This window comes from Gymnodraco acuticeps, unplaced genomic scaffold (genome assembly GCF_902827175.1).
Source record: "Gymnodraco acuticeps unplaced genomic scaffold, fGymAcu1.1, whole genome shotgun sequence".
Taxonomy (NCBI): Eukaryota; Metazoa; Chordata; class Actinopteri; order Perciformes; family Bathydraconidae; genus Gymnodraco; species Gymnodraco acuticeps.
The window spans coordinates 2967710-2993372 of record NW_022992222.1 but is presented as its reverse complement, the minus strand read 5'-3'; the positions used below and the strand labels follow the sequence as shown (position 1 = coordinate 2993372).

The 25663-nt window shown below is 41.5% G+C and overlaps 1 protein-coding gene across 1 annotated transcript; it reads left to right on the top strand.

The window, feature by feature from the left end:
- si:dkey-16j16.4 lies at positions 1-25614 on the top strand. Its single transcript, XM_034205970.1, has 5 exons — positions 1-515; positions 12494-12575; positions 12897-13411; positions 18313-18366; positions 24393-25614. Exons 1-5 carry the CDS (start codon positions 447-449, stop codon positions 24516-24518), a joined length of 846 nt encoding a protein of 281 aa, XP_034061861.1. The 5' UTR covers positions 1-446; the 3' UTR covers positions 24519-25614.
- The last annotated feature ends 49 nt before the right edge of the window (positions 25615-25663 follow it).

Sequence of the window (25663 nt, the reverse complement as noted above, 5' to 3'; positions counted from 1 at the left end):
TATGTGTGTGAGTGTGCGTGTGTGCGTGTCTGAATGCCAACAAGTTGATATTTTATTTTTTAATTTCCCAAACATTTTTTGAATTAAGCTCCGGAAGTTAGGCAGAGCTACGGCGAGTGGGGCATCTTTCAGAGGAAAAGAAAAGTACTTTCCACAACAACGGAGACTCCAATGAACTCGAAAATAAGACTACGCACAGCCTCTGAAAACAAGCCACATCTCCGCAGTTTATCGAATTTCGGTGTATCATTTTTCTCGACACGAGCTAACTTGAGGCTAAACTGTGCAGCACCTCGCGCTGCAGTTTTTTGTGCTTGGCAGTCAAGTGATAGTCCCGCGTGCCTTCTTTTAAATGCGTAAAGTCGCTCATGTTAGCTAATGAAGTTGTAGTAACCGTCGTTATTAACGCTATAGTAGGGGATAAGCCATAAGCTACTCTGTAAACAATGCTAAAGACGCTGACGAAGAAGCTACGAAGACATTCCCTCAACGAGATACATCCTTTCCAACTGAAGGTGAGTTTGACAATTAGAATACTACCGCTATAGTAACATACTTTAAATGGCTGTAGTTGTCATTAGGCCCACATGCTGCACTTAAATACACATTGTAGTCAGTGGTGGAAGTACACAGTGTAGTGATACTCTGTTACAAGTAAATGTCCTGCAATACAAACATTTTTTCAAGTAAAAGTAGAAATGTATAAGCATCAACATATACTTAAAGTACCAACAGTAAAAGTACTCATAATGCAGATGTGAGTAGCCTACTTTTACTTTTGGTACATTTCAGAATAATATATACACAGTCTATATAATATGTTTGATTTTAATAATTGATACATTTATGTGTTTATCAAAGCTGATAATGGTGCAGCTAATTTAAATGACTTTGTATACTGCAGGGTAGGTTGTGGAGTTACTCCAGGGGTGACTACGGTCTTATTCAAGTGTTTATTATATTTAATATCATTAATACAAATTGGCAAGGTAACTAATGCTGATGAGCGAAAGTACACTATTTACCTCTGAATTTTTGTGTGTTAGAAGTATGAAGTAGCAAAATATGGAAATACTCAAGTGAAGTTCAATTCTCTCAAAATGTTACTAAACTTGAGTAGACTTGAGTAAATCTACCTAGTTATTTTACACCACTGCTTGTTTTTTGTCTTGTGACCTGTTCATTTGTAGGCCAGTTGAGTACACAGCTTAACATAATGGGCTCACAGATTGTGACCTTGCTTGAGGGGTTATAAAGACTTCATTATCACTATCTTCCTTTCTCTTTCACATAAGGCGCTTTCACACCGGAGTACTTTTCCCCGTACTTTTAGTTTTAGTTACGGGGACAATAAAGTATATCGTATCGTATAGTTCCGATAGTTCCTGGGATTTTGCGTTCACACCAAAAAGAGAACTTAGTTCATGAGAACTTTTCCCCCATTTTCAGTCCCTGCTAGAGCAGGTACTTTCCTGGGGAGAAAAAAGTTCCAATTTCTGATTGGCTGGGCGAATTGTAAACCACGCCCCGTAAAACTCTGAAAAGTTTTGTGAAGCCGCCATTGTATTTGCTGGCATTAGCATTATTAGCATTATCCCCGCGCACCAACGGAGAGAGACTAACTTATGGCAACACAAAAAAAAACATGGGAGCGGTGGAATGACGAGGAGGTGTCAGCGTTCTGGCGATTTACTCCCCCAACTCCGGGGGCTTCCGGCCGGGGACTTCGGGTGGCAGTATACGCCGTGAAGTTGTTTGCGGCCTGCCAGTAAACCCAAAGCAGAAGAAGAAGTGACGTCAGCGGCTTCATTTGCGTAATCTTCCCTCAGGGAACTTATTCCGGTGTGAACGCGATCTATACTTAGTTCCATGGGGGGTACTAAGTGCTGGGAACTAAGTACGGCAAAGTACTTGGTGTGAAAGCGGCTATAGTCACACTCTCACACACATAGACAACACACTGTCTATGGCAACTGCCGGCCTGTGTGTTCTCATATTCAAGCATGTCTTGTTTGGAGGTATTATCTGCCTCCAAGCATCTCAACCCATTCATTACCATGTCCATGCTAGAAGGAATTTACTCTTCACGGCTTACAGGACCAAGTCAGATATTTACAAGGAGAAACCGGAGATCCACACTGCTCTACATACACATCAGCAAACATGTGGCATGTCAACAAACTCTCCCACACATCTTACTCACAGATCATTGACTCATCAACTCAACAACTGTTAGTTGCGGCTGTTTGAAATAGTAAATCACCAAACGCACTCATTTTTTTAATGTTAAAAATCCTACATGCATACCTGTTAAACTAGTCTGGGTTCTCCATCTAAGGCAGTGGTTCCCAAACCTTTTCAGTCGGGACCCCCTTGGGTATTGGACATATTTTCGGGACCCCCCAACCCGGTTCCCATCTATATTGGTAGGATTAATTGTATATTGTTGTAAAAACATTACATTTTCTTTGCTAATAATAAGGAGATACAAAGATCCAACTATATTTATATTTGATTATGGATTACACATGAACAAAAGTGCTTGTAATACATACTGTGAATTAATTTGGCCTAATTAAAACTGGTTGGCCTTCTTCCCTGAGTAGCAGATTTTTAAATTCAAATTTCTTTAAGGAAAATATATTAATTAACTACTATTTCTACTGCAGGTTGCAAACGATCACATCACTTTACCATTCCTATTCCACACAGCTTATCAATGACTTGTTTTGAGACTGCCCCTCTCAGTTCATTCTCAATGTTCAGCTTTGATCTGTATCTCGTTTTGATGGCAGCAACAGCAGAAAAAGCCGATCTCACACAAGTAGGATGTTGCAAAAGGCAGCATTATGCCCACAGCTCTCTGACCAATGAGATATTTTCGAGCAGTGTTTGTTTACAATTGAATAATAATAATAATAATAATACATTTGATTTATATAGGTGCATTTTAAAAACAACGTCATCTCAAGGTGCTTCACAAAGCTAAAAGGAGAAAATAATAACATTTAAAAATCTTCCCGCGACCCAACAGGGGTCGCGCCCCACAGTTTGAAAACCACTGATCTAAGGGAATATAAATGGTATAGCTTATTTAGATCTAAACACAGACTTATTTCAGTAAAAACGCTTTTATTCGACTATATTTATCCGACCTCTACATCTTTCCCCTCCAATTTTCCAGAAGTGCTCCGCAATTGTTACGACCTGCTCAGTTTGCATAATGCCTCTTTTTGGTGTGCAGAGGGGTGAATCGTATCCTGCATGGGTCACTCGCTTGCTCCATCCACAACAATATTGTGTGTAAACCAACTGTATTGTCTCATGGCGGCCATTTTGTGCCAAAGTGCGCCCATTCAAAGACCTGGTTGAGGATACGGGGGAAAGTGTGCCATCCCCGTTGTCTACTGTTTGTGTTTGTTGCTCTGTTCAGTAGCGAGGTTATTTCTGCTGCAAGTGGTCAGTGTGGTGGGGAATGTGAGTTTGAAGTACTGAATGGGCCTGTTGTGAATATCCTAGCCTGTCGAATAAGATTTACTGTATTACACCTGATACTGAGAGAACAATGTTTGTTCAACCAAAATATGTAAACCCGAAAAGAAAATATTATTAAGTGCCTTTTATTTAGTCCTTTTTTTACCACTGTACCCTGGTTTGGAAGGCTCCAGATTTGCATCCTTACAATATAATGGAGCATTCAAATGAAGGGACTTTAAAGGGTCATTCCACTGAATCACAACTCAGGTCTTTTTTTCGTAACGGTTCTTGTAAATGTCAGCAAACAAAGGTTGGATAGCATAGTAGTGTCAACCCTCAGGACCACTGTGCCATTGATGGCTCAGGTATTTCAGTCCATGATTTCCCTATGGCTACTATTGACAGCCATTATTATTAGCCAATATTTCGAGGATTGATGAAGCAGAACCTTTGTTCTGGCGGATTTAGTTTAGGTATTTGATTCAGCAGAACTACTTTCTATACTGTCATCCTATTCACAAGTTACTAAGGGTGTATTAGCTCATATAGGTCAAGGCTTGGTTTACATAGTTTTAGGAGTTACGCTGGGTGATATTTAGAAATACATTTATCACAACAAATACCTGGATATTGGTATTGTAACGATATTGTAGGGTTGACCATTGATGCCTTGACAGAATATTTACACAATAAGAATTTTGTCAAAGAATAATCAATAATCTGGATATAATGACTAAGCAGTTAATGGCAATAATATAATTGTTGAAATAATCATTTCAATTGAGAAGACTTTAGACTTTACTGTATTGCTGTCTTAAAACCAGGAAAATACGAAAGATTTGCAAAATATAAAACAAAATCTAGTGTTGAATCCTGATATAGATAAAATAATGATAAATTGCCCGGTCCTCCCGGGAAATAATAGAAATACTGTATTGCATCCTAAAAACAACACTTAAAATATAACGTTATCCCAAAGGATGATATTCAATTTCAATTATTGATATTATGTTGAGGTTTTGCCCAGTCCTAGCAGGATCCCAGCTTTCAGCTCTGCTGTTTCACTTGTGTTTGCCATGGTGGAATCTACTAGCTTGCTAATCCGCTTGCTAACTTAAGCAAATGTTGCTAGTGGCGTATGGTAAAAGTTCCTGGTGGAACTCACAGTTTTACATCGGTCTTCATACCGTGTATTCTGCGTGCGGCTGCTTGCACTGGATTGTGACAGTTCAACAATAATACACAAACTGTCTACAAGTTACTCAGATAATGTTTGAGTTTAAAGTGTGCTAACTGGATAATCGAGGGCTGAACGGCCATGCAAGTATATTTAAAAAGAGGCTAAAGGTCTCCAAGGCCCTGTTACACTACCTATCCTACTAATCAAGACTGCTACTACACTATAAGCCAGATCCAGTGGAGTGTGAGGGAAAGAGAACCAGCCATGGGTCTGACCCTGCGTTGTGTGTTTCTCATGAGAGGGGGACTGGAGTGTGACAGTGGCCATGTCAGTGTGGAAGGACAGTGCAAAGCTGATGTGTGTGAACTGGGCAGTGTGTGTATGCTGTCACATTGCCATTGATCCAGCTTAGCAGGCTGCTCAGCGATGCGAGGGACTGACAAGGATTTCATTCAACTGTTCTTGACACACAAACACACAACTCTTTGTCTGTCTTTGCATGTACGCACAAAAGCAGTTTTTTTCTGCCTGATGCAGTCTCACAGTGCATCAACTCTCTGCATGTGATTAAGTGGGCTGCAATTACTTCATAGTCTTGATTTTGGGAAATCTTAACATGAAGATAAACCTGCCGACTTATAAGAACTGACATGTAAATGTTTCTCTCTGTCACATTTACACATATTTTCTGAGAAAGACTGCCTGATTTCAATCAAGGATTTGTAAGAAAGAGAGTGGAAAAACACCCTTTAAAAGTAACTATTCTTTTTTTAGTCTTCAGTTTTCAGTTTCTTTAAATGATGGAATATTGGAAATAATGAAATGTATTGTATTATTTCAACAAGGAATTGATTGTATTTTAGCATTATACTGATAGTATCAGAAACTGAGTGTACACTTTATTATTTGTTTATTCTCAATATTCAACATGATCGCATATGTTCCTCATATCAGGCAGCCGTAAGAGAAAAGAAAATCACTCCAAAGCTCTTGCATTAACATATGAAAAAAACCAGTTAGGATTGCAACATGTTTTGCGTTGCATCAGTGATAAGCATAACCATTCTAAAACTTCTAATCACTTTGGTTAGTTTTCAGACCTCTAAATGAGTTTTCTCAAATCCTCACATCAAACACAATTGGAATATTTGTCATGCAAAGTTTTGTATGTGTATTACATTTGGAAGTCTATAACAGATGTATAGTATGTGGAAGCAGCATAGAGGGTCACAACATCTCCAGATCCATGGTGTGTTTCATTGTGAGTGTGATCCTAACTAACAACCATGTGGGGAGAAGGGTGTGACTGAGTGTCGTCCCCAGAGAGCAATTCAATGTGTTCCTGTGCTACTGTACATGTATACATCGTGTGCTTTCTCTTCTGCAAGTAGTCCTTTATCTTGCAGCATAAACATATGACTTGCATGCACTTTATTCATTGTGTTGTGCTTTTGCAGATTAGGTGTTTGTCTTTTGAGGTGTTCTGGGAAAAACACATCTGGGAAGTCAGTATCAGTGCTTTGCAGGGATTATAGTATGAGGCAGCATATCCAGGTCCGAGTGGTGCAACCCTGGTTTATCCACAGTATTATAGAGGAGGTGGAGAAAAACAATGAGTAACTGGAAGTAACAAGAACACGTCTTGCATCAGTTTAGGTGCTGACATTTATTTCCTTGTTTATCAACTAAATTAATAAATCAATCAAAGGTTATTTGTTTAGCACCTTTCATACAGGTTATTACAGTTCAAAGTGCAGAACAAGTGTAGGCCAGTCAAATAACAATGCACACCAGTAGGGCTGCACAATTTAAAATAATTATGTATCTGCGATTATTTTTTGACTGATATTGCCACTGCGATATGATTCACAACATTGGGGGATTTATCACTTTTTCACCATAATTATTATTTAAAAATGTATTAAAATGATTATTATATTATAAATATTTTCCTTCCTGCGATAGATTTTTCACTAGTCCAAATTGTGATTTTGATAACATTTTGATGAATGGTTCAGCCCTACACACAAACAATTTGAGATACAAACTAGATTCATTAAAGGTCCCATGTCATGGCCATGTCTACTGATCATAATTCCATTGTTGAGGTCTCCTAGAATAGATTTCCAACCTCACATTGGTTTCTCATACAGCATCTCTGTATAGTATGTGTATTCACTCTCTGTCCTAAACGGCTTGTTGGAGATCCTGCCCCCCCCCCTCCCTGTGAGCCCACTGTGCTCTGATTGGTCAGCTCGCCCACTCTGTTCTGATGAGTCCACCACCGTTACAGCGGAACATCAGTGATTGTGTGTTACAATGGCGTTAGCAACCAGAAAATGACACCAGTAAGGACAAACAGATGAGAATGCTGCGTGGGGTCTGGGTGCCGTGTTGGCGGGACGTAGCGCTGCGAGGAGCGGACAGTGTGAGCTGGGTTCATTTCCTGCCTGCTACGTGGGATCCGCGAGACATCGCGAATGGACGCGGGAAGGGGGGGGGGGGGTTGCTGAGGGGGCTGCAGCACCCCCATCTGCGAGGCTCCACTAGCACCCGCACCCCCAAACGCGTCGCACCTACAGTGTAAGCGTGCCACAGTTTCGCCGCTGCGAGGCCCAACTAGCACCCCCCCCGCCCCCTCACCGACAGTATGACCCATGTCACAGTAGAGGCACTACATACACATATGAACCTGAACATGAGTTTAACCACGCCCCTTTAGTGGTTGGGAAAGCACTGTAATCCTGTCTAACCATAAACTGAACTTTGTCAGTTAAACTCACTCTAATGTTTGTTGTATGAACAATGCAATAACCATATCAGATGTGGCTCACTGAAAAACGCATGCAAATTGTTTGTCTCTATCTCACACGCTCACACTGCATCGGTGTTCGTTGTAAGAAGATATCCTTACATTCTGTTATCAGATAACTGTGTAAATCAAATGTTATGACCCCTCCCTCTGAGGCCGTGCAACATTATTAAGAGTTATAAACACACATTTGTACAGTATGTTCAGTCTTTGGGCTTCACTCGCAGACGAGATTTGCATGGTTGAATGTTCTATAGACTGTCGACTCATCCTGCTTTGCATATTTAGTCAGTGTACTCAAGTGTTGCCTAGTATTACATTGATACAAGTGAATCTATTTGCTTTTGAAGTAAGTAAGTCACTGAAAGTAGAAGTCTGGCTCTAAAACACACACAAGTTGTTGTTCTTAACAGTCAAGACATTCACTTAAAAACATAACATAGCAAAAACAACAGGACAGAAACAGACTATGGGACACGAACAAAATAAAAAAGCAGCAGCAGTCACACACTTGTTTCTGAACCAAATGTCAGAGCTTATTCTGTTATATTTATAACCACCATAACACTTTAAACTACCAATTCTGCTTCATGTCAAATGCTATTGGGCACCAGTCCCTAACAACATTATCAATAGTTTCTCTTAACAAGTGATTATGTCTCCTATGGCAAAATAAATAGGTTGATGATCTAAAAGGGTTTCAACAGGCAAATTTTAAAATACCTAAACATATTTGAATCAGTAAGACCGTTGTATTCATACAAACACTTCCATTTAAGTGGATTTAGTGCTTTTTCACCAAGATGAATCGGATGTGTCCTTAAAACAACCACGATTTATCCCTAAACAATCCTTAACATGCATAACATTTTCTACAAGCTGTTAGTAATGAAGTGTTCAGAAACAAAATCATTTGCAAAAAAATAAAATGTTGTCAAAAGTGATCTTAATTGGTTGTATATTGATGCAGCTGTTGCCTACATTAAGAAAGTTAGTTGGCATATTTTATCTGTAAAACTGATTTTTTATATACTGTATTTTTTCAATGTAATACAGTTAATGCAATAATTGGTTGCACTACATGATAGGTGGTGGCTCCAAAGCACATCTATCTACATTTTTCAAACCATGCTTGGATATTTTGGGGGTCTTCATCCAGCCTAATACTGTGACTCTTAGATCATACAAAGATAGGGAGAATTTCAAAGTGAGTATATTTCAATAGGTACTAAACATGTACACACAGGTAGGACAGCATATTCTGACAGAGCCTGAACCACATTAAAGTATTGTCCAAGCGAGCTACACATGTGCTACATTTCTCTTGTTCCCTGATCCATCAACAACCTGTGAGACGGTCCCTAATGGAAGAGAAAGGCCAAATTCGTTACTGTCAGCTTATATTTTTCTCCAGTTGCACGGACAATGATTGCTCTGTAGAGGAACTTCTGTCTCACGGGTCAAGACAAGCAGAAATTAAAGCTGCTCTAAAAGGTTAAACATGTATGGAAAACTAGTCATAATCCAGATGATCTCAGTAAGCCTGAACACAGAGTTAAACGTCTCAAGCTAAACTCATGACATGAGATGTATGCACTGCCACCGTCACTTCAGTCTCAGTATCCTACAGTATTTCAGCTGTTTTATGGATGCCTCCCAACAATCATTTTCTGGAGTGTACGTTGAAGCTGAAGCCCTGAGCCGGACACATGCCGAAATACATTTCCTTCCCACAGTTATTCCTCAGTGTTATTTTCCTACAGAGTTCATAAACTGACGCGAGCTTGAGACTCCTCGAGAGTCAAGGTTTTTCTTCTTGTACGCTGTAATGTGTCCCACAGCTCATGTACAATTCAAAAACAAGAAACCTACCCTCTAGCACTATCCACACACGTTAAAGTAGTATCAACGTTGTGATCTTACTCTGAGAAATTGGAAGATGGAAGAATCTATTTTTACTTAAAGGGGGCCCTATAATTCTTTTTGAGGTTTTCCCTTTCCTGTAACGCCTGAAACACTTCAATTGTAGTCCTTTGTTTACTTCGGTAGCATAGTGACATCACTACGTAACACCTGCCCTTCTACTGGCGAGCTGTCCAACACATTGTACGTGATAGGCTAAGGAGCGGAACATCTCTTAGCAGTTGACCAATCACAAAAGAGCCGGCCAGCTAACCAACCAGAGCAGACTGGGCTGTGGTTTCAGACAGAGGGTGAAAAGTGTAAACGTGTGGAGGTACAAAATACAAATATGAAGCCCCTAATAGGCCCCTTTAAGTAGATAAGCATTACTAAATTGTAAAAGTACTCTCTTACAAGTAAAAGTCCTGCATTTCAATTCTTAATAAAATAAAAGTTGGCATCAAAGTAAACTAAAAGTACCAAACGTTAATGTACTTGTTATGTCCAATTTTTAAATCATATATATTAAATTACATCATTATGATTATTGATGCATTAATGTGTTAATCACAGCTGGTGGAAGTGGAGCGAATTTGTATTACTTTGTAAACTGTCAGAGAATATCTAAACCTAAAATGATAAGTTGATTTATATTTGGTTTAAGCTAATATTCTGAATCTGTAAAGAAGTAGTTGTCAGATAAAGGAACATATAGTGGAGTAGATATATAAAGTAGCATACAATGAAAATAATCGTAGACAATTACCTCAATTGCATTTAAGTACAGTACTTGAGTAAATGTACTTCATTACATGTATATCCCTACTTTGCTGTTCCTGCTTTATAATATGCTTTGATCGACCACAATACTGTATGAGAAGACTTTTTGAAATGTTTAGCATTATTTTTGCTATTCTGGTAACTATTCTTATGTAATTCATGCCATGTCAAATCATAAAACTTACATAATATGATGAATATCTACATTTAACTACATACATTTGATTGGATCCTACGCAGACATTTTGACGTGATTTTTGGAACAATCTGAAATACAGTGGAGTTGATGATGATAGGCAATACTTTTTACGTTTTGTTTTTATATACAGTAATGTGACATTTAAAATGTAAAAAAGTAGGGACAGCTACGAGATGTCGCCTTCTGATTTGTATTTCACCATAAAACTGTGAAAAGCCTTTGTAATTACAGATTGGAATTCCCACTTAACATGAATTGAATACTGGCTTCTCTCATTGGGCTCTAATGCCCTGGCTCCTTTCTCCCTTTTCCCTCTCTCAGAAAGAAAGGAAGTGTGTGAGAGTGTGCGTGTGTGTATTAGAGAGTAGAAGGGAGGACACTGTATGTTTGTGTGGATGTATGTGTGTAAAGCGCACACACACAAGCACAGATGGCAGCTGCTCAGCGAGGCCTCGCACTCGCAGTGGTAATTACTGAGTGTGAGGCGCATTACTTAACTCTTAGCGTTGCAGCCTGCAGGGTTTCTGTATTGTTGCTTCTGGTGGAGACAGACGAGGGATTGATTTGAAAGAGACATACTGCTTCAGGTTGTGGGAAAAGAAAGAAGCCCCGGCTTAACTGTAACCCAACTCTTCCTGCCTTTTGTGACTTCAAGTATGCAAGTAGTGCAACTGTAGAAATGACCACGCAATAATTGTTTTTTGACAGATGTCATGTAATAGACAAACTGACGATGCTTATGTTACATTAGAAGGTTATGTATGTGAACCAAGAAATTATAAAGAAGGATTTCACTTTGTTTAAGTTTGATGGCACAATTTTGATTTTTTTTTACTTATTGCCATTGCGATATGCTTAACAATATTAGAGGGATGTCACTCCCCACCTGCCTGAAACGCCCTGATTTAACTACTTTGTATACTTCTGTAACATAGTGACATCACTATATAACACTCATGCTTCTTTTGGCCAGTGCTCTGACACCGACATCTAAAGTCCCTTACACACCAAGCCGATTTCGGCCGTCGATGAGCGTTGTATCGTCCTACTCAGATTGGTGTGTCTTGGTCTGTCCCGCCCCGTTGTGTCTTTTCGGCCGTTTCGGCACCTTCCGTCGCCGTTTTGACATGTTGAATCGGGAGGCTGTCGATAAAAGGCTGACGGCCAATCAGAAATCACTCTGATTGAGATGAGAAGCAAAACGGAAGTGAGGGACCCAAACAAACTATTAAGAAGGCAAATCTGAGATTTCATTGAACTCCAGATCTCGACACGGAAAGCCCCGTGAGCTTCTCGCTGTAGAGTGAAAATGGAACGCACACGCTATTTGTTGTTTGTTTATATCACGCAGTCTGTTCTTCTTCTCTCGGTTATCACGCAGTCTGTCTTCCGGTTGTTGCCTCTTTTGAATGACGAATACACACTACCGCCGCCTGCTGGTAAGGAGAGTTATTGCCACTCACGCATTTGCAGTTCGTACGTGCAAATTGGCCGTTGTCTGAAGTCTTTGCGGTGTGTTCCGGTGCGACACATGGCCAAGACGCAGGAAACGTGAGGCGACGTTCCGTCGGGACGTGTTCTTTGGTGTCAGTTTGGTGTGTAAGGACCTTAAGCAGTTGACCAATCACAACAGAGCCGGCCAGCTAACCAATCAGAGCAGACTGGCCTCTTGTTTCAGACAGAGGGTGAAAAGAGGTGTTGCAGTATGGGCAGTCTAAGAAAAATAAAGAGCTTTTTGAACTTAAAGCATGGAGACATGTCACAGTAGAAGCACTACATACAAATATGAAACCTGAAAATGTGCAGAATATTGCCCCTTTAATACCATTTTTATCCTCCAACAAATATTGTGCTTCCTGCAATTTGAATATAATGCTAGTCCATATTGTGATTTCGATAAAAAATGTTGCTCAATTGCGCAATCCTAGTTATAGTTGTATTTTTAATTGTTAAGGTTTTACTCTCAAATTATTTTGACATTGTTTGCTGCATACTGACATTTTCCATTGCAAATTTGACCTTTTAAAAGAGAACAAATACTATTCTTTTGGAATGTTTTTTCACTCTTTTACCAATGTAAATGCTCGGATCTGAATCATATAAGTGTAAGCTCAGTATAAGCTCATTCCTTTTTTTCCTTCAGATTTCTTACCATGGCAGTGGAGAGGGAGGGGAGAGTGACGACTCAGAGGGGGAGAACCAGGAGCTTGCACAGATTGACAGAGGTAAGAACCCTCTGTCAACCGAATACCTTTCTGTCGTAAGTAGATGAAGGTCCTCCCCATCACCTGATCATTCTCACACATTCTAGTCAGAATGGTTCAAGGCAACAAATAATAGAGTGGTGCAGGAATGAGTCCTAAAACCTGAAAATTACATCCCATTGCTTTTGGTCAAGGAAGCCCTTGTGATGCTAACTCACGGGTCAGCCTACAAAGATATGTCAGTCCTGCGCCACTCTATATGAAATTATAGAGCATTTCCTATCTTTTGCAACCATGTATCTACCTTCTCCTTTGACACTTCCTGTTTATCAACTCCTCTAGAGAGACGGAGAAATTGCGCCCTCACTCCCTTGGCCACCAGCCAGCAGCACAACCAGGGTCCCCTCTCTCCGGCTCGGTTACGACGCCTTCGCCTCCTTTTAGATGCCAATCTGGATCGCCACTCGTCAGAGGAAGAGCTGGAGCGAATCAGCTGCGGGGACAACAGGAAGTGGGTGTCGGCGCTTCCCCAGCGGCATGGCGACCACCACAGCAGCACCTCCAGCGACGAGGAGGTGCGGGACGTCTTCGGCTGCGGGTCGCCGGCCGCCACAGCCCGGCCCCTGGTGGAGTCCAACGCCTGCCTGGCAGCCTCCCCCAGCCCCGTACTCTTCAGTTCCAGTCCACCACGTAGCCTCAAGCCGCCCCCCATGCGCTTTCAGCTGCAGGTGGTGCAGCCGGTGGTTCGGCCAATCATTTTGACCCATTTTGAGCAATCAGCACCATACAGGAAGTATCGGCACAGTTACGGCGGGGAGGCCGGGAGGCCCAGTCTGGATCTGGAGAAAATGCAACAGGTTAGATACCTCATGACTTTTTCTTTCTTCTACAAGCACCTGCCTCAAGATCCTTACAATGTAATTGGCAGAATTTGATAAGCTTTTTTGAGGACATTTGAACTATTATGGTCCATCATTGTGCACAGGGTCAAAGCACAACCGTCACTAAGTCGTTTGTTTCATCTAACTCAAATGATTGCATCACATTATTACCATATTAATAACTTAATAACATGGAACGGGTAGGTCAAAAGTCCAATGATGTCCCTTATAAAAGGTTATAAGTACCACACTGTTAAATTACTTTTATAATTAAAAAACTATAATAAAAACAGCTGTTTTAAAAATGACTTACACTGTACACAAGATACTTGCAGAAAGTGGTACCCCATCATTTCATTGGATTATGTTATAGTGATGTCATCCTTGTAGCCCATTTCATTTTCTACCCCCAAATACTTGAACACCATCATGGGATGCCTTTGTTCAAATCTAAAAGCCAATTTAATTCAATCACATTTTTAGCCATACATTATTGCCTTTCATTTAAATTACCGTAACAATACATGGATTCCATTGAAAACCAAACAACAGATGAGCCTCACACCACCCTCCCCAAACGAACCAAACAGTTAATGTCAGCCTGAGGATTTGTTCCAAAAATACAATGGTGTATTACTAATACTACTAACCGGCTACCCTCCACACACATGGCCACACAAATGTGCACGCTTGCACGAGCAAACAAAGTCTTCCCTCTCCAAAGCCAGGGCGCGCGTACCACGGTGGTCTGGCTGGAGAGGGATGAAGGAGAGGGAGGCACGGACGGCAGATGTCCGCCCTCGTTTCTCACAAAGGCTGGCAAGCTAGGGGAAATGACGGAGGGGTGGAGGCAGAAGGAGAGGATTAAATATACAACAGAAAAAACACAACCGCTAATGAGACGTGGGGAAGCTGGTCCGCTAATCATTAAAATCCAATACACTTGTTGGCCCACACCGTGGATACGAAAGGGTGTGTGTGCGTGTGTGTGTGTGCTTGCAGAGATAGAAACTGCAGGTTTCAGGAGTCCATATGTCCATGGGGGTTTTAGAGGGAAAGAACAGATGATGAGAGACAGCGGGCAGCAATGAGAGGGGTGAAGAGGGAAAAAAGAGTGTGTGTGTGTGTTTTGGTGTGTGTGCGTGGGGCTGGGGTCCGCGTCTATCATCCTGCCTGTCTGCATCTGCGCATCCTCCTGTCTGCGAGTGTGTCGCTGTATTAGTGTATGTCTGTATGTGTGAGAGTGTGTGCACACTCAGTCAAGTGGAATGGGAGGTGCTGCAGGGAATACAATAGGGGGCCTACAGAGGTAGCTAGCAGACACTCTTCCAATCTCCCATTAACCCTTTAGCTGGACAACTTCCAGCAACACATTCTACCTCAGCTTCGACACCTTCATCATGTAATTTCACTCATGTATGCAGTTCCGGAGTTCACACCTAAGAAAGGAAGCGGGTTTGTTAGAAAAAGCACTTTAAAAGTGTCAAAACCAGGGGGGTGTGTTATATGTGTGGAAGGGAGAGGATGGATTCAAGGATGGATTGTCAAATATTAGGCCCTATTCTGCTTTTTGGAGCTTCCCTTTCTGGTTTGTGTGCATGTAAATGGTTTGCAAAAGCTAAAATCCCAAAGTTCCCTCTAGAGGGAGTTTCTCTCCCACACACTCCCCCCCTGCCTGAACTACTTCCATTGGACTCCTCTGTTTACTTCCTGAACATAGTGACATCCCTATGTAACATTGCGTTTCTATTGGCTAGTGCTTCAACACATTGTACGTGATTGGCTAAGGCAGTGGTTATCAAACTTTTTCTGTCAGGCCCCCCCTTTGGAGAAAAAAAAAAGTCGGGCCCCCCCCAACACAAGTCAGGCTCAGTGGCGGCGCCAGAGATTTGTTTTGGGGGTGCTGTGGGGTAGCTTGACGTTTCATAGAGGGTGCTCAAACATTTAGGGTTTCCCATTAATGTACCGGGCGCTACAGAGGAACGCACACAGTGTACCCGCGACTGTTACAATGAAGGCTCGATATCAGCTCACGGCATATAGGTGTAAGCAGGGGTAAAGTGCTATTTTTATAGGTGGTGTGTGGACCTCACATAGGGGGGTCCGGGGGCAAGCTCCCCCGGGAAGATTTATTTTTAAATATTGAAGTTAAAAGCATCAATCTGGTGCACTTTGAGAGCAACATGGAGAGATCTATGGATACCTCTCTCAACACCCATATGAAACAGAACTGTAAACAGATTTACTTTTTCTTTATGGATATTTTACAAATCACCCTTTTAAATTTTATTCTTGTTTTACTGTCCTATAGTATTTCATACCTGTTTTTCATTTATTCTCTTATTTTTTTATAACTATAATGATCATATAAACGTGTGCCTCGGAAATAATTGTTTACATTAATCGTGACCAAAACGTTTGAGACCCACTGAGATAACACTGAGTCTCTCAGTCTGACAGGAGAGGACTCTCCTCCACTTTGTTGTGGAAAAAGCTCCTTATATTCGTTAGCGTACAACAACAACGATCCGGTACCGGTGCGCTCACTCTCTCTCGCTCGTGCACACACACAAAATGGCTCGTTCCACACACACAGAGCCGAGCTTTAATGAAACACAGAGACCCAGACGTAATAGTATTGTACTGCATCATATTATTTTCGAATCAATCATTTTTCAAATTATGATTTTTCCCCCTGTCATGCCTCTGCGCGCCCCCCACTTTGGGAACCACTGGGCTAAGGGACGGAACATAAATAAGCGGTTGACCAATCACAACAGAGCCAGCCAGCTGGTTTCAGACAGAGGGTGAAACGAGGAGCTGCAGCACAGGCAGTATGAGAAAATAAAGAGCTTTTTGAACATAAAAGCATGGAGACATGTCCCAGTAGAGGGAAGAAATACAAATATGAACCTGAACATGAGCAGAATGGGGCCCAATTAAACTAAACTTATTTTAGACCACATACTTTCTTTAGTTGAGTTATTTTCTTTTGGAACCTTATGAGAGATTACATTTAATTTAGCTGATGGAGATACAAAGTCAAGAAAGCTAATGTACTTACACGCTAATGTAAGTACATTAGCGTCAATAAGCCAATCCATTGTAAGTGTTACTGCAATAGCTTCTAATAAGCCTAACCCCTCTATTATTCTTATTTGATTGGCCAAGGTGCACTCGAACCAGGTGGGTTTCAGTCTGCGACAGGATTTTCTTTCTTATACATTAATTAAAGATTGATGGCACATTTGGGGGGAGCTGTAATTGTTACCCCTTTGTCTCCATTTTCTAACTAACAAGGAGTTTAATCTTCTCAGGAAATGTTACAAATATTGTTGGTAGGATGGAGAAACAATCTCAAATTCAAATTGTGGTTTCCTTAATCAACTGATCCAGGACTGTCTAAGGCTAGTGGTTGGTAAACAAGGCTAGGTAGCTCCAGTGCTCAGATGTTTTGCTTAGATGTGGCAGTGCCATTGTTTGCCTGATGAAAGAACAACAGTTTGTGTAGCAGATGCTTTTGAGGAATATGTGATATCTGCACTAAAATGGCGCAGTTCTAGAAAATATAATTCAACTACACACTAATGTAGGACCATAGTAGTATCTTTCTTGACATGATTTAGCCAATGTGCTGGTTTCCCTATCTTAAGCTATTTCTCAATTATAACATTGTTTTTTAAACTAATTAGTGTCTGTTCATTTCGTATGAAAAGGAACTGGCTGAATAGTTTTATTTTTGGCATTTCATGTTTTTAAAACAAGATTAGAATTGTGCAAGAATGCATTTTGAAGTGTAGATGAAAAGAGAACTGATTTAATAAGACTTGAAGATATAAGACAACTGTAGATATTGATATAAAAGCAGTGGTTAATAAGCTCTCACTAGAGATTAGCACATATAAGGCAAACCAAAGCAACTTCATTTGTATAACAGATGTTCTACACGACAAAATAATGGAATAAAAGATACATGTCCAACCGCCACACACACAGGCAAGATATTTAAAATCCCCCCCCCCCATAACAATGATAATGATAACCTACTTGTTGTCTTTTAATCTAATAACTACAACACACACCCAAACGGTATGCTAGCTGGCAGGTCACAACATGTTTGTGTGTGTGTGTGTGTGTGTGTGTGTGTGTGTGTGTTGGCACATTGAAAGTTTGTAGTAAATTAGCTAAAACCTATAAATACAAATATATGGTACTTTTGAAAGAGATCATATCTTTGTGATTGAACAAGAGGGTCAGTTAATCACGTACAATAAAAAACTATAACTTTTTCTGGGAGGCTGAAGTGAATTTCCGTTTTTAATTCATGTCAGAGCAGCTTGCACCCACATGGACTGTACTCCCATTGACAAAACTAAAAAAAGATAAGAGCTAGCGGGAGGTGAGCATGAGGGCAAGTGCACACCAGCTCTCTCCCACATCACAACAGCAGGAGTCTTATGTTTCCATTCTTTCCTGGGCTCCCTCCCCCCTTAGAAGCTACCTCCCCAACGGGAGACAATTCGATGATTGTGTGGTCCATCCACCCCCACGGTGGACATGGGAGTGGGAGACAGGATATTGCATAAGCTTCATTGACTGACTGTTTAGTTTAGTGAGACAGCTGGATTTGCTTCACGTGTTCATCGACTGCCAAGATATGCACTTCTTGTCACGTCCAATTTTGCTGTTTATAATGTCATCAATAACTGGTTGACTTTTAGTAATACGCTTGATCCGGTTCAACATTCACATGCATAAACAACGAGCATCACAAGTTCCTTTTTTGGGTTCATAGTATAAGTGTATTTACAGACAGAGTGTAAAGGTTGTACTGTATGATCTTCTAGGCTCTCATTGTGCATTCTTGTTCTCCACAGAAAATGCTGCTGAAAAAGAATTGCGGAGGGAAAACCCGGACCATAAAGATGCGGGTACGTTTTATATTTGAACTCACCACAAACAAAAGCCTCTTGTAGTATTGTGTTGCAAACAATGCAAACAATTTATTGTATGTTGAAAAAAGCCCTGTTGAAAATGGTTTATACCAGTGGTATTCATCTGAAAGTACACACACACATTGCGTCTCAATTTTGGGTACTCCCCTCTGTACACATGTCGGACACCGGGAACTTGCTGAGTTTTGACCGGGTAGTGTTTTCTCAAATCGCACTCGGCTGCTGTGCCCTCAGCAAAAGAGACCATTGCCGCTCTTAGCTACGTAATTGTTTGCTATTTGTTTCGTTTTTATTGTAGCAAATCATTACATGGTCAATTAACCAATAAAATGAACTTTAGCTTCCTTTGACATTAGTAACTATTATTTGTTTAGTGTTGTTTTCACTGGAGAAACTGTGATCACGGATGGTCTTGAAACTTCCGTTAGTAGCCAAGATGGCGGTTGTTGAGGGTGAAAAGTGTTCAGAGGTCCACATTCAACTTTTGACCCTATTGATTGAACCATCAGGTGCTCTTAGTGCACTGCATTTTGCCATACTTCTCATGGAGACGCACTAATATACTCAAATCAGCAAATGTTAGTATAGAAGTACCAAAATGAACACACAGCACCTGCTTTCCCTTTAATGGAGACCCATTTTGGGCACTTCTGATCAGGGTGTTCATTGCAGCAGTGATAAGGTGGCACAGCCCCGTTAACAGCCCGGCCTGTTTGGTCGCCAGCACCTTGATGTCCATCCAACTGCATACTGGGACAGCATCTGGCAGCAGTGTTTGTTCCCATGCCCTGCTAGCAACCGAGCCATGCCTGAGAGCAACGTCTGAAAATCTGATCGCATTCCGTTTACTAACACCGCTAACTGCAGTGATACCTACAACTAAATTACCAGGAGAAAAATGTGCTCTTTTCTTGTTAAAGTTTGTTTGATCTCTTCATCTCAACAGCCTTTAATAACGGAGCTTTCCACTTGTCCCATTAGTGGTCTAAGAAGTGCACATTAACTCGCCTAAATACCTTCGTAAACACAAAGGTATTTTCCCAAGATTGTGTCCCTACTGATCTTCCTGTAAAGCGGTTTTCCAAAACACAACATCCAATAATCATCCACCAACTGCAACAGTGTGATTCAGTTATGTGGTGGGTAAGGGGAGCATGCTGGAGAGCCGACTGGAACAAGCCTGGGCGTCTTGGCACAGCGCAGGGTACTCCAGAAGGATGCACAGTGTGGTGAGAAAAGTGACGTTATTATCACGTTGCGTGGGTTAGTGTCAACGGAACCTTATCGCACTCACTTATTATGCCACACACACACACACACAAACACACACACACACACACACACACACACACACACACACACACACACACACACACACACACACACACACACACACACACACACACACACACACACACACACACACACACACACACACACACACACACACACACACACACACACACACACACACACACACACACACACACACACACACACACACACACACATACACATACACACACACACACATACACACACACACACACACACACACACACACACACACACACACACACACACACACACACACACACACACACACACACACACCAACTGTAACAGCATCTAGGGCGCTGTTATCTTCCATGTTGAAGTATGGATGAGCAGTACCAAAAAAGTGATTTTTGCGAGTGTTTGAGGAGGAACAAGAGAGCTTCGTTGAGAGATGGAGCTGAGGAGGAAGAGGAGGCGGAGTGTTTGTCGGGTCCCTTGTGGTGTATTTCCAGAGATGAAGTCATTTTCCATTTATAGCCTGGATGGCTGCTATCTGTTTAACTCCGCTGATACATGGAGTTATTGCTCATTATCCTCTGTCTCAGTGTTTTCCCTGTTGGTCAGGTCTGTGCACTTTATAGAATTTCCTTAAAGTGAGTACCTTGGATTCTTGGGCTATTTGGAAGCTTGTGTTAACTTTCTACCCTTTATGCCACGGGGCAAAGTGAACCACCTCCCGTCTCTGTCTTTTCTCTCCCGTACCATTCGGTTTATCTCCCTCTCCCTCTTTAGCTGTCAACCCTGGGTTTCCTGGCCTGAATCCAAAAGAGAGACACTGGATCTGGATGGGGCCCCGGCTTCGAGACCGGATTCAAGCATGGGAGTTGTTACGGGAGTAGAGGTCGATGGTCGTGGTTATGTTTAAAGAGGTGGGGGGTTTGTATGGAAGCAGTAGGAAAACACAGCTTTGGCCTGCCCCTGCTGCTGCTGCGGAGGCCCTCCCCCCTCGAGGGGTTGGAGGTGAATAGGAGAATAGGGTGATGAGAGCTTCCCAGACTGCAGCAGGCAAGAGTGATGGAGTCTGATTACAGCCACCGTTAAGAAAAGGGAGGAGAGGAGGGCGAAGATTGATTGAGGGGAGGGAAATGGTGCAGAGAGTGGAGGGGAAAACTAAATTGAAGGAACAATTTTCTGCATACCGTTTTGATTGAAGTAAACTGCATGGCTTAGATGGGGTGCAAAGGCATTATTGGTCTTAGCATTAGGACAAACAGATTAAAAAACAGTTTAAGGAGTCGCCTAACATTTGTCAATTGCGCTTTATCGCTTTTGTGCAGAGAGTTGGATGAGATTATTATAATTGAGCTTTTCCTTAGTGCTGGGAAGTCGTAAATCGGAGCGTGTTCCAGTACATCAAGTGGAAAAACCAAGTTCTAAGTTGCATCAGTTGATAACTACACAACATGTGCTTATATAGCTGCAGTAACATCCCTGGATAGAAGTAGGACAGCACTGTGTGTACAACTGACTTAATAAGACATACATAAGACTGGTGCTAAAATAGCTCTATATTAGTACAGCTATCACTTAGTCGATACGGTAACCAGCAGTCTCGGATTTTAAGGTCAGATATGGTTAGGTTCTCTCAAATTTTGGAACTGGAAATCTAACTTCAGAGAAAATGTACTCCTGAGAACTTGGAAATGTTGAATAAGTACAAACACAATGCACCATTACTTTCATACCCGCATGCTTAATATGAGGCTACGGCCAGCCAGGTTAGCTTAGCCAAAGACTTGCCTGCTAGAAAGAATGAAGTATGTTTTGTTCCCGGTGTCACAGGCTCCCTGCCACAGCACATCCACACTAGACCTGCTCACCACAAATATACAAAATACCTTAGGGTACATATGAACTATAAAAGCCAACCATCAATGGAAGCATTTGGTCTGATAGACAATTAGACCAGAAGCAACAAACACAATAGTCAGGAAATCCCTACTTTGAAGTCCTTTGACTTTCCAACATAGCAATCACCTCACACAGAGGCTCAGGTTTAGCCCCCCCCCTGAACCCCTGGGCCACAGAGTAATCCATCCTTGTAATAAACTCGACTATTCCTTTAACTGGGCTGGAAACACAGTGCTGAGACTTTTCAGATATGCAAACTGAAGCATACATCATACAGTTGCAAGAAAAAGTATGTGAACCCTTTGGAATGACCTGGATTTCTGCATAAGTTGGTCCACCGTAAGACAAGTTGTCTATAAATGGAGAAAGTTCAGCACTGTTGCTACTCTCCCTAGGAGTGGCCGTCCTGTAAAGATGACTGCAAGAGCACAGCGCAGAATGCTCAATGAGGTGAAGAAGAATCCTAGAGTGTCAGCTAGAGACTTAAAGAAATCTCTGGCACATGCTAACATCTCTGTTGACGAATCTACGATACGTAAAACACTGAACAAGAATGGAGTTCATGGGAGGACACCACGGAGGAAGCCACTGCTGTCCAGAAAAAACATTGCTGCACGTTTGAAGTTTGCAAAAGAGCACCTGGATGTTCCACAGCACTACTGGCAACATATTCTGTGGACAGATGAAACCAAAGTTGAGTTGTTTGGAAGGAACACACAATGCTATGTGTGGAGAATCCAAAGGGTTCACATACTTTTTCTTGCAACTGTGGGTCAAGAGGGATAACTTAAAACATAAAATCCCTCGAAAGGCATTTTTCCAGGCAGTTCCTCTCCAGGACAAGTGAAATATTACTGGTGTTTTAACTTGGCTTTGAATGCCTGTAGAAAAAGGCTTTACTAAAAAGGGACTACAAGCACCTTTGGGACTACAAGCACCTTTGGGACCTGCACTTTTTTTGACCCATCTTGGCCCTAAATGTCCAGCAAACTGCAGATTTGACCACAAGACAACTCATCCTGAAGTACAACACACCCCCTCAAAGTTGGACTGACTCACAGCTACCATGTAGCCAACTCATTAACACGTCCACATCTGAGTTTACTGTAACTTGTTCTTGGGATATGTTTTGTTTGTCCACCTCTCACTATTCGCCTGTTTTATACAAACATCCGTAGATAAAACATCTCTAAGTGGTTTTGGGAATTGTTGCCGTGTAACTGTGACTCAGTTGTCGCCACTAAATCCCTTAAGATGTTGGCTGAAGTCATAGCAACACCTGTTAGGCTCACATGCACAGTTAATGGAGGCTTATTTCATATGCATTGATGTCACTGAGTACTTTCCAGTAGCCCTGAATAGAGTCAGTCAGCTACATAGTGCATCTGTCTCAGTTCTACAATGAGAATATATAGGTGTCCTTTTAAACACACACTCAAGTTTTTTCCATGGGATCAACTTCTAATGACAGCGGATCTGTCTCAAGGTCCTAATCTTTCTCAGTCCACCTTCTCACACACTCTCCCCAGACTCTGGAGAAAGTGCTGCCTCACTGCCAAATCCAACAAAGTCATTTCCTGCAGGGAGGAAAATGACCCAGGCTAATTTTAGACGGAGGACTTGTAGAAACACAAGAAGCGAGGTTCTGCTCAGAGGGGGGGTTGCTCTGTGAGGGATTTATGTCACCAAACCTGCAGTTTGAAGGAAAGGTATCAGTGTGAAATGTTCTTAGGAGTGCAGTTGTTTCCCATCACTGCTAGTTTGGTTTTCAGTCACTTTCTCACAGTGACTTGATACTGTAACTTCTTTCTCTAGGTTTCTAGAAGCCACTTTAGAAGCCTTCTGAAACAGACATTTCCAACACGTCATATTTCAATTTCTTAGTTTTACTCACATTTGGATTGTTTCTGGGTTGTGAGACTGGCTCAATGTTGTGTGGTTGGTGTGGTTAATACAAATACAAATACAGCTGTTTCAGAACTCATTCAACAAAGAAAAGAGGCATTTCAAGAGTGAAAGCAAAAGAGGCAAAACTAGTCAAATGAAAACTGAGATCGTCTTTATGTTTCTGTTTGATAAAAACGTTTACAAAATGGACTTGTTGAGAACTGTGTCTTCCTAACAAATTGCCCATATCTGCGTATCTTTATAGTCTTTTATGTTGCATTGACCACAGAGGTCGCTACTAGCTATTATTAGCAATACTGTCCATTTTATTTTGGCAATTTGAACAAAACTGGCTCAAACTGTAACTGTCCAAATAATACTATGAGTAAAGGCCATTCATCCATACTATCCTCCAACCCCTTTCAAGTAGTCGATTATCCAATTGACAGTTTCTAGGGCATTTAGTCTGAAAGGAAATCTTAGTTCTGAGTCTTTTAAATAAATAATTGAAACCTTTCGTGAAGACACAACGTACTCACGGGAGGCAGGTCAATCAGAAAACAAAGTGTATTGAAAGTAGCAGCGTCACGGCAGGTTATTTCCTGGGAACTCGTCGGTATTCGACCGGTCAAGCATCTTGACCGGTCGAATACCGAAGCCATTTGCTATGACACTGTATTTAATAACTAGTGTACGACTACACTACACATTAAATAGGCTGAAAATGATCTCAACTTGCAGACTTCCATCTCCTCAGTGGCATAACGGAGTTGAACTGTTTTGCAATATCCTGTTGTATATATTAACCCTAGCCTAATCTGTCATGCCAACGTAAACATCTCTCCTCAACACAAGAATAAGCACTTAGGTGGCTTTTACACAACTTCTGTCTCTCATCATGCCCTTTCATCTCTCTCTGTCCACAGAACCTGACGGGGAGTCGCCTCCCCCCCAGGTACACCTACGACCCCTCCATCTTCGCCTTCCGCTCCTTGAGTACAGTGCCCCCTTGCAGTCCCCTGACCCCGTCCGAGGATCCCCCCTGCTCGTAAAACAACAAATGACCACCAGATAATCCTCCGCACCACTCTTCATTCCCAGACGGCTGCTTTCTTTTTTTACAGCTTTCTGCTTTGGGACCAAGAAGTGATTGTTCTAAAAGGGACCGCGCTAGAAAAGACGTTTGTTCCACGGTCAAACTATTTGCACACTCAGGTAATCCCACCCTGTCACTTTGATCATTTCTCTCCCCACTAAAAAACAACATTTGGGGAATAAAATGGCCTCAAACAATTCTAAGGATTCTTCAGGTTATGCATACGTCTCTGAAAAAGGCCCTGCGATTTGGAGGACGAATGACGCTAACATGGACTTGACGACCAGAGGTGGTACAAAGGGACCAACCATTTTGAAAAATGAATTTATCTCTGGAACAATATTCAAGGGAAAAATGCATGTTAGACAATCCAAGGTTTCTTCCTTTGATGTGATTACTGGACATGTTGTAAGGTTCTGGGTAACTTTATATAGTAAACATGTCATCAAAGTCAAACAAGTCATCGGATATCTTGCTTTTGTGGAGGTAAACATAGCCAGTGGTCACATATCGTCCGTCTGAAAATACTCTGGATGTGTTTATTGAGTATGCAGGAGCTATAACAAACATGTACGACATGTATGTAGTTAAATAGTCCGCCTGTCACGATGTAAGCTTCTTGAATTTGTCACTTTCTAGTCCAGGTTACGAATACTTGTATCCTCTTTCCTTGCATGGGTTCCACTGTTTGTGCAGAAAGAGAGGTATGTGGAAATAAGGAAGTATGAGAATAGTTTGCTGCGCATTTGACAAGTGTATTTGGCCTACTTGTAGTGCGCCATCTTTATTTCTTTCCAATATTGTACCTCATTATTTTCTAGATAGAAGAGGTCTGCTGGTGTTCTGAAGACACCCCAGTGTTTTCTTAAGATCTCTTAATGCCTTGAAATCACATTCCTGTTGTATTGAATGAAACTTGAGGTAGTTCTCGATTAAAACACGATGTCACCACTGTAACTAAGATTTCGCCGAAGTAAGTGAATGTAACATTGTGACGTCCATCGTTGCACAAAATGAATCAATAAATGCCCTGTGGCCTCTTGTTCATTGGATTTGGAGCAGTTTATATTTGTATAACTGTATACAATCACTTCACCTAAA

Excerpts from the sequence above, each read along its gene's own strand:
- si:dkey-16j16.4 (XM_034205970.1), top strand. The coding sequence starts at position 447 with ATGCTAAAGACGCTGACGAAGAAGCTACGAAGACATTCCCTCAACGAG. Across the intron at positions 13,412-18,312 it reads ATCTGGAGAAAATGCAACAG|AAAATGCTGCTGAAAAAGAA; the intron begins GTTAGATACCTC and ends TGTTCTCCACAG. Across the intron at positions 18,367-24,392 it reads CCCGGACCATAAAGATGCGG|AACCTGACGGGGAGTCGCCT; the intron begins GTACGTTTTATA and ends CTCTGTCCACAG.